The sequence below is a fragment of the Silurus meridionalis genome, chromosome 17, assembly GCF_014805685.1.
Source record: "Silurus meridionalis isolate SWU-2019-XX chromosome 17, ASM1480568v1, whole genome shotgun sequence".
Classification (NCBI taxonomy): domain Eukaryota; kingdom Metazoa; phylum Chordata; class Actinopteri; order Siluriformes; family Siluridae; genus Silurus; species Silurus meridionalis.
Window position 1 is genome coordinate 6,916,542 of NC_060900.1, and position 9,447 is coordinate 6,925,988.

At 34.7% G+C, this 9,447-nt stretch overlaps 1 protein-coding gene across 2 annotated transcripts in view; it reads left to right on the plus strand.

The window, feature by feature from the left end:
* Positions 1 to 8,955, plus strand: part of espn (espin) — a 46,732-nt gene extending 37,777 nt beyond the window's left edge. Inside the window, exons 12-14 of one of the 2 annotated variants that reach the window (XM_046872302.1) lie at positions 4,657 to 4,736; positions 5,540 to 5,560; positions 7,341 to 8,955. In XM_046872302.1, the coding sequence (XP_046728258.1) occupies positions 4,657 to 4,736; positions 5,540 to 5,560; positions 7,341 to 7,488 (249 nt within the window). In that variant the 3' untranslated portion in view covers positions 7,489 to 8,955. The remainder of the gene's footprint in view (positions 1 to 4,656; positions 4,737 to 5,539; positions 5,561 to 7,340) is intronic. The other variant, XM_046872303.1, reaches the window with a different exon arrangement.
* The last annotated feature ends 492 nt before the right edge of the window (positions 8,956 to 9,447 follow it).

The following is a 9,447-nucleotide window of genomic DNA, read 5'->3' on the forward strand; positions in this document are numbered from 1 at the left end:
TTATTCGCATTGAGAGACAAATTGAGAACCTACAAGTCATGCACAAAGTGACAGAGGTAGAAAAAGAGTTAGAGCAACTGGAGAAGGAATTACATCAGCTTCTCCCTGTGTCTGCTGCCCTGACCCAGGACCACTTTTCTGTCAACCCCAAGCAGGTCCATGGGCAAGCAGAGGACCTTCCTGCTTGGTGTAGCAAAATTTCTACACTGCTTAAAAGCATGGCCATCCTTCTTGCTACATTAGGTGGTAAGGAAATTGACATTTTGGAAATGATTAATCAAGGACATACATGTGAAAATCTTAAAGGTGGAAAGGCACAGACAACATCCAGTACCTCAGGAAACATTGGGCGATCACAGTCTTTCTCAACTCGAGATGAGGTGGAGAAGGAACTCAAGCAGTGTGGTGTGTCAGTGAAAAATTTGAAGGTCAATTATGAGATGATCCAGAGCCAGTCCAAGTTTGAAGAGGAAAAGATGAACCGTGTATACAAACGGAAGAGATCCTTGCCAGTGGTGAGTGAGTGCAGTTATTCGCCAGAGCCTATCCTGGAAGATGAACTACTTTTCACACTTTGTGATATGAACACTCAAGGCATTAATGGTCTACCACCAGAGCAAGATCCAAAATTGCCATTAGTAGATGAGCCCGTAGTAGTTCCATCATTCGTACCTTTGACATACAGTGGACCTAATGGTGTCCCCCAGACAGGCATGGACAATATTGCACCCCCTTTTCCTAGTAACACCACACTAAATGGAAACCATCTCACTCGCAGCCTCGAGGTGCAGACAGATCTGAGCTATGTTCAGGAGTCTATTGAGATGCGAAAGGAGAGAATTGTGTTCTTGTTTCTGGAACACTGGAGAAAGTACGCTATGACCGAGTCTTACAGACCCAAGTACACAGGGAGAAGAGGAAGTCAAAGAGTAGGTATGGATGGCTATCCCTCCTTGGATAACAATAACCAGTTAGAATTGAATGGGAATGAAGATGACCAGCTCCTGCACTTCATGAAACAGAGACAGGTAGTAGGAAACCTGCTTGGCCACTGGAGGACCATTATGAGCCAGGTACCCTCACGTCAGATCCGTCGGCTTAGTCGTGCTCAAATGATCTACTGGCCTGAGCATTTTCTCCCTCATATAAATGGAGCACCAGTCCATTATGATAACCTGACTCTTGATCTTTTCATGCTTGGCTACTTCCAACTGCTTGAGATGAATATGTCACGTAGCGAGCGGAAATTCAGACACTTGCTTTGCTATGAGATGTTTGATCGAATTGGCAGTCATCCTTGGGAAGTGATTCGTGAGTTTCACCGTGAAGTGATGGAAATCATTGAGAGGGGAATTTGTGATTGGTCAGATGGCTTTGAGGACATCAAGCTGAAATACTTTGGCGACACTACAGAGGGGGGAGGGCTCTTGGAGAAAACTTTGATTGACTCACCAAAAAGAATTCAGCAGATCTTAGATTCAGGCCTGGGACCCGAGACAACAACGGAACAAGAGTCTCTTGAAAAGATTGAGCAAAATGTAACACAAACAGCTGCATCTGACAACATGCAAGTTTCCACGCAGGAGACTGTACAGGACACAGCAGACAATGTTTCAAAAAGTGAAGCGAACTCTACAGAGAAGATTACTGAGTCTACCATACTGGACAATGATCAAAATGCAGCAATACCCAATGCGAAACAGCCAGAGAACCAGACAACCACACAAGTGACAGTTGAAAAACCACTGCCTGAACCCTTAAACGGACACGCTGAGAAGCAGATTCCAGCAAAAGATAATGAAGAGTTGAATGAGGACTCAATAAAGCTTATTTATGATCTTAAAGAGTTTAGCAATGAGGATATAATCCGATACATCGAGCGAAGCTTTGCTTTTTGGAAGGAGAAGGAAGCAGAATTGTTTGATATCTGAACAATGGTTGCAAATATTTGATGAAAATAAGAAATATACATCAAGCCTTCAGATGAAGCATGTTACTGGGAGATAAGGGTCTGTCCAGACGTAAGAGTTTGGGTTAGAGAAAAAGAAATCATAGATTTTGTCTTTGACTGATGATTGATTGAAAGCAGGCTACTGTTGAAAAAATACAAAATCCATCTAAAAATAATTTTGGGTTATTGGTATTTGAGGTTAGACTTTTTTTTGTTGATCTGAAGCTCGAATGTATTCTGATATCCATATGGAGCAAGAGTAGAAGGTCCTCAGTCAAAGGCTTTTTGAAATATTTGAATATATGGAAGTAAGGAAATATGGTTTTGTGACTCTTGGTTAGATTGTAGTCATGGATGATGGTAGGCCATGGTCAATGTTCAAACACATTTACTTTCTGTTGTATTTCAAGAGAATACAATCATAGGATGTACCATCTATGGTCTAGTGCAAGTCAAATCAGCTTCACTAGCAAATGGGCCAAACAGGAAAAGGCTGGATATGCAGGCCAAGCCACAAAATATTGTAAACAAATAACTATACATTGGCCATAATATAGGCCTAATATATAGTAGTTTGGTGTAAGCTGCATTCATAACAGTGTATTGAGATTAGCTCTTTCTTGTTTTGCTAGTTATTTTATCCATAAACATAACATATACTTGAGATGAATGTATTTTTCATCCTTGACCAGCCTTATGTCTATTTTTTTTTATTTTCATTTTTATATGGGTTTAGCCACTGATGAATTAATGGCACCAAAACGTCTACCCTGTGCTACAAAAACAGAGTAAGTTTATACTGGGATTATACTTTGAAATGCTTCTTGGTTTGTGGTAAGGAGCTGGTATCTTTATCAAGGTGAGTTTGTAACTAATGCCTAATGTTTTAGGATCAGCTGTGGATTCAGTGTTATACTGACCAGGATATTAAAGATGATTGACTGTAGATGAATAAATTGACGCATGATTATTTATTCGATTTTTTATTCAGACTTTCTGTATTTTGGAGAATTTAAGGCCCCACTAATGACCAAATAACTCAAAATTGCTATTGTCATTTGAAGATCACCATTAGTTTTTGTAGTTGCCTTTAAATTAGCTTGTTTTCGAAATGTATTTGCATTTGCTTTGCAGATAAACTCTGAATAAATAATAAAAAAGATTTTTAAACCTCTTTTAAAGCTTCAGTAATTACACCATTCAAGTGTTTGTTGCTGGTTATTTTGGATTTTGATGTTTGGATGTTTCGAATGTTATCTTCGATTTATTAGTTTATTGAAGTTTGAAGTGTTTTTGTCATCAATAAATGATGCAAGGTGTTTTTCCTGCTAATGTGTCTTTCCTTTGTAATTTAATTTATATATGTCATTCTTGCATATAGTGCATACACAAAGTGAGGGGAAATACATATTTAGACACTTATGTATTTGTTCTTTAATATATTTCCAGTGCATTTATTCTGTTTAAATTTACACACATAAATGCTACAAAAACCTTCTCACCTAATTGCACCTGATGTCATTAATAAAAACTTGCCTTTGGTTAGATTTAGTTCTGATCATGGTGAAGGTGTTGAAGAAACTTTTTATTTTGTTTTCATATTTCCAAGGACCGAAAAACATTTGGTTTATTTTGTTATAGTGGTGAACATCATTATATACAAACATATTACATTTAAGGGACCAAGAATTCAAGTCAGCTCTCACCTAATGTTTTTATGTGGGTGGAAAGTTCATGAATAGAAGGTTGTATGGCTTCAAATTAATACTATTATAATATTACATGTAAATAATGTTTATAAAATAAATATTATGATAGTGATATTATTTTTATGAGTTCAAATGGATCCTGAGGCATAATTGGAAAAAAATGTAGTTTAAATTAAATTATGATTATATGAATCAACCTCTGAATCTTCACTTACATTAAATTTGCAATAAATGTCATAATTGATTTTTTTTTTTTTTTTCAATTATAATTCCCAGGGGAGTATTTAAATATTAATCTGTAGATTAGATTACCTACATGCTGTAGTCTTCCAGTGAAATTGCTTCTCTGGAGCAGATTTAGAGTAACTGATACTCTTTAAAGGGTAGATGAGAAGCTCAAAATGGCCACCTCCTGCCCTGGCCTCTTGTTTCAATGTGTAAGGCTGGAGGAGATAATGTTTCATTTCGTGTGAAGACAGAACTGTAGACTTGAACTATAGACTGTAGTGGAATTTGGTTTCATGTCCTATTTATCCAATTTTCCCTCATGATTTTCTTTTTGGGAAATCTTGAAACCTGAGGGTATACTATGTGTGATTTTGTTAAAGGTAGTAATGAAGTCATTTATATTTATAGCGTACTTAATGTGCATAGAAAAATCTTATTAAGTAACGTAAGATGTATAAATTCGAATTATATATATGAAAGTTAGAAATAAAAGGCTATATTCAGATAAAGTACAAGTTCTTAAAAAACAGATTCAAAAGTTTAGTGCAGAAAATAAAGTAGTTTCTTTTTTAAAGAATAGAAATGTTTATAACTTAATTTATATTCTGCAGGTTGGTTTCTTTATCATGTTAATTTATCACTTGTAGCATATATTAATGCTGTACAGGTAATATTGGTTTTCCAGAAGCACCTATGACTAGCATTGTAGTTGATTGAAGTGATGTTTCACTCACTGACCACCACAGCTTTTGTCTTTTTGTCTGATAGGCTGAGGAGGAGGAGGCTCGGCTTGCTTCCATGCCTGCTTGGAGAAGAGACATCATGAAGAAAAAATTGGATGAAGAGAAGTGAGTATAAGCACACACATTTTTAGATAAGCAAATATTTAAAAAAACACAAATATTGGGTCCTACCCTAAATGAAGTATGAAAACAAAGTATGAAGCGAATTCATATGAATTCACAAATTCCGTAAGTAAAAATGAAGTTAAATTAGACTAGATTAGAATAGCTTTGTAGTCAGGAATAATTTCTTGACCATGCTCTGCTGTTTCTTTGTTTTTTTTTGTTTTTTTTGGGGGGGTGGGGGTTTAGATGAGTAGACATGTTACCAGTAGAATTCTGAAAATGATCTGACAGAGATTCACACCACACAATTTAATATTTGTATATAAACAAATATTATTAAAATTATTAAAATGTAATATATATATATATATATATATATATATATATATATATATATATATATATATATATATATATATATATACATTTACTTTACTTTACGAACTTTTGCCGATCCGAACACACCTGTCCTCAAAGTGAAATTTGTTCAGAGTCAAAAAAATTGACCGTAAAGATTCTACAAGATGCGCACTGGATTACAGCGAATAAATTTTTTTTTAAGTTAATTGTTGAATTAATTTTTATACATTTGCAAAAACAACATAAAATGTTATTTTATATAAAAAAATACAAAGTACTTTACAGGATGTAGCCGTGCATTCTACAGACTACACTTATGAGGCTGGAAAATGTCTGTCGGTTTGTTGAAGTTAAAGTTGAAGTCTTGTGTGTTTTCTCTTACTTTAGTACGTTCACTATAATTTATAAATGTCTTATTTCCAATGTCTTTTATGTACCACCTGGACGGGCAGGGAGCAGAAAAGGTAAGCTATTCACAAGATGGAGGAGTGATAAATGTGCTAGTGCTTTATTTCTTTTCATCTGCTTGCATAATTTCACATTAATCATTATCTTTAAACCTGTTACCAGTTTTCTTCTATTGATCTCTCTCTCTCTCTCTCTCTCTCTCTCTCTCTCTCTCTCTATCTCTCTCTCTATCTATCTTTATGTATATATTCATAGCCAGTTATAGGCAGTCATTTATTTTAAATAAGTATTTTAAATATAAATAAGATTTTGTAATTTGTAAGATAAGAGAAATTAAGATAAGATAAGATAAGATAAGATAAGATAAGATAAGATATACCTTAAGTTATCCCACAGTGGGGAAATTTCTCTCTTACAGCAGCAAAGAAAAAGAAATGCAAATATATAAAAGAATAGAGACATAATATAGTATACAGTATATACACAACACATTGTATAAATACAAAGAAGAAAAAAGAGACCACGAGTAAGTAGTTACGCTAACAAACATATTGCACACAGGTAATATTGCACGGTTTTAAAATTAGTGTTATTGCACATTACACTTGTTGAAAATACTTTGTTTATTTTATTATTGCAGTTAAACAGTAATAACAGTGTGTATTATGGTGAGTGGTTCACTGGGAGCAACAGAGTTGCTGCCTGAAGTTATAAATGCATAACAACGAAGCTGTTGCTTTAACCGATTAGATTTTGAGTTGGTGACACTGGGTCTATCTAGCAGGTGTACAAGAGCTTTGGCATTTTCACATCCTTTGTTTGGATGAACAGAAGTCGCATAAGTCAGAGCAGCAAACTGCAACTATACCATAATGCACAAAGTAAAATATTTCCAAGTAGACTTAACAGCTTGTAAGATATGCTTACAAGACCATTTACAAGACAAAAGCTGGACATTGTTAGAAAAGGTCAGCCAAAACAGTTTAAAACTGTTGTTAAGCTTTTTCAAGAACCATTTATACTTTTGCGTTTCCTTTGCTGTACAGTTTGCGAGTTACATGATCAAGAGATACTGCGATTGATCTTAACTATATTCAGAAGGGTATTATGGCATCTATTAAATACTACTACTACTACTACTACTACTACTACTACTAATAATAATAATAATAATAATAATAATAATAATAATAATAAAAATAAAAGGCAAATCAGTTTAAAACATTTATCAGACCATGTATTCTGCCATAACGATCAAACAGGGCTAGACAGCACAGTACAGAAAGCTTAAGTAGTGCTGCTGAGAAGATCCGAGACCATGTTTATTAAAAAGAACCCCAAAAAACAATGTTTCCATAAAAACACAGTTTGTAGAAGTGTCATTAGATGTCTGTAATAAGTAATATAATAAGTTTGTAATTCTTTTCCTTGTCTATCTCTTACGCTCGCCCTTCTGTGTGCGCTCTTACTCTCGTTCTTTGTGCTCCTGCTTGGTGAGCTTTGGCCTTGGTGAATTTCAAATCCCCGTGAAAACCATAATGCATGGGAAAAAAAAAAAGAAAAAGGCACTAAAAGTAACCAAAAACCTAGGTTGGATTGTACTTTAGACATTTCAATAGGTTACCCTTGATGCTTCTGCTATAGATGATGTAAGTGGTGCAACTGTAGCTGCAGTGAAAGGAGACTTGTTGAATTGTGTTCATTGGGCTTCTTGCTTTAGTAATGGCATTTATGCTCACTGTATGAGATTCCTGTATATATAAATGTATTGTCATTTTACTATTTTTTATGTGTGTGATGACTTTCATGTCACTGTGATTTCTTTTGGCTTGGCAGGAAAGAAGAAGAGCGTGCAAAGATAGAGAAGGAGAATGAAGAGAAGATGGAGCTAGAACGGCTGCGCACATTAGGCTATGATGAAACCAAGCTGGCACCATGGCAGCGGCAGGTCATCTTAAAGAAAGGCGACATAGCCAAACAGTAGTTTGTTCCCATCTCTCATGTCTCCATCCACCATCTGTAGGACAACATATTACCTACAATCCACCAACTCTTTTCCACATACTGCAAGGCTGGCTAAATTCATCCAGCTGCAGATTTGTGCTGTTCAGGACTGTTAACGAATCCATAGTACAGTGAAATAAGAATTATGTGTGATTGTAAAAGCCTTTAATTCAGTAGTGGCCTGTAGGAATATATATATAAAAAAAAACAACAAAAAAAAACAAAAACACAAAATGTCAGCATGCCAGCTATATTATTACAAATACTTACATCATATCACTGCAGCTCATTTCTATACATTTCGACATTTCAAAATCTTAAAAGTATTTTTATGTCCAGAAAGAGTTATAAAATTAATTATTCTGTACAAAATGTTTTTTAACCCAGCAATATTTTAAAGGACATTTGAATACAGCATACTAGAAATACGATACTGACATCGAACTACATATAAGTGCTCTGCAATAATCCTTAAAGTCTGACTTAACAACTATTTTTGGCTTATGAGGAAAAGATACATTAAGTGACCTGGACTTTTGTCCATGTATTTTAGTTTATGTAGTCAGAAATCAACCCATTCATTAATAGGACTCTTAATTACTATATTACATTATATTTGTTTGCATTTTACACAGTTAGGAAAATGTGAAATTGACTACACCTGTCTATAACAATAGCCATAACCATAAGACTATGTCCAAAAAGCATGCATGTCCTCTAGAAAGGTTTACCAAAACACAGAGTTTACTCAAGGGGAAGAATATTTGTGGTTACTTGTTTGGACACATGGGCAGATAAGATAAATAATTTTTTTGTTACTGTTGTAAATTCATTTTTAGTTTTGTGACTGAAATGGATAGTTATAATGAGGGTGAACTGAACATCCGTTTTTACCAGCACACTTTTTTTTTCTCACTACTTCTACTCAATGTAGTTGATCACCTCTTCTACACATTGGGTACCTGGACCCCGAAAAAAGTGCCGGACGTGTCTTTCTGAATGTCTGTGTATATATGTGGTGTCTGTTCTGTGTCATAAAATGTGTGATAGTTTAACGTGATGTATTTTGAGTGTAAATTTTTTTTGCAAGTGTAAAAAAAAGATATATATTGTCATTCTAATGCAAAGATGTGCAATGCATGCAATATTTGGTTTAACTTCATTTGATGCCATATTGATGTTTAAAAAACAAAGCTACACACAAACGCAATTGCCATTCGAAGATTTTCTTTTTATGAATAATGTACATAGTTCTACTAAGGACAAAAACGCTGCTGCCCTCTTGTTGCAGCATGAAGGTCCAGATTTTCTTCACCATTTTTTGCTTGCATTGATTTATTATTGTAAACCATCCTTTGTCAGACAGGCAAAATGTAGCAAAATAAATAAAAAAAATCATTTCTTGGAGTTCATAGGGCTCTGAATAAATAAAAAAAATGCTCTGAAATGCCTTATTATATATCCTTGAATCCTGAGTTTAGGTAAATTTGTATATGTTCTTCCTGTGGTTCATATGGAGTTCCTTCCACCTCTCAGAAACATGGGCTTTTCTCTGCGTGCTGGCTTTGTATTTGTTCATGGACTTCTTTGACAGACCCAGCGTTCCTGCAATAGGTTCCAGCTCCATTGTGACCCATTTATAGAAAAAGTATTTACTGATGATGAATAAATGAATTAACATGGATTTATTTTTCAAGAAATTAATATAATTTTTTTCTGATTAGATTAATAAGCAAAGGTGCAAAGTCTTGTATTTACAGCAAGGATATATAGAAGGGTTTGAAATGCCCGAGTTGAACCAGCAGATGGCGGTACAATACTTATTACAATTAACCAGCCATAAAATGTGGTGATAATTATACAAATGACCTTCTGAAATTTTGGAGCGAATAAAAAAACCAATGTCCTAGTGTTTGGAAACGCATTTATATAGCGGCGT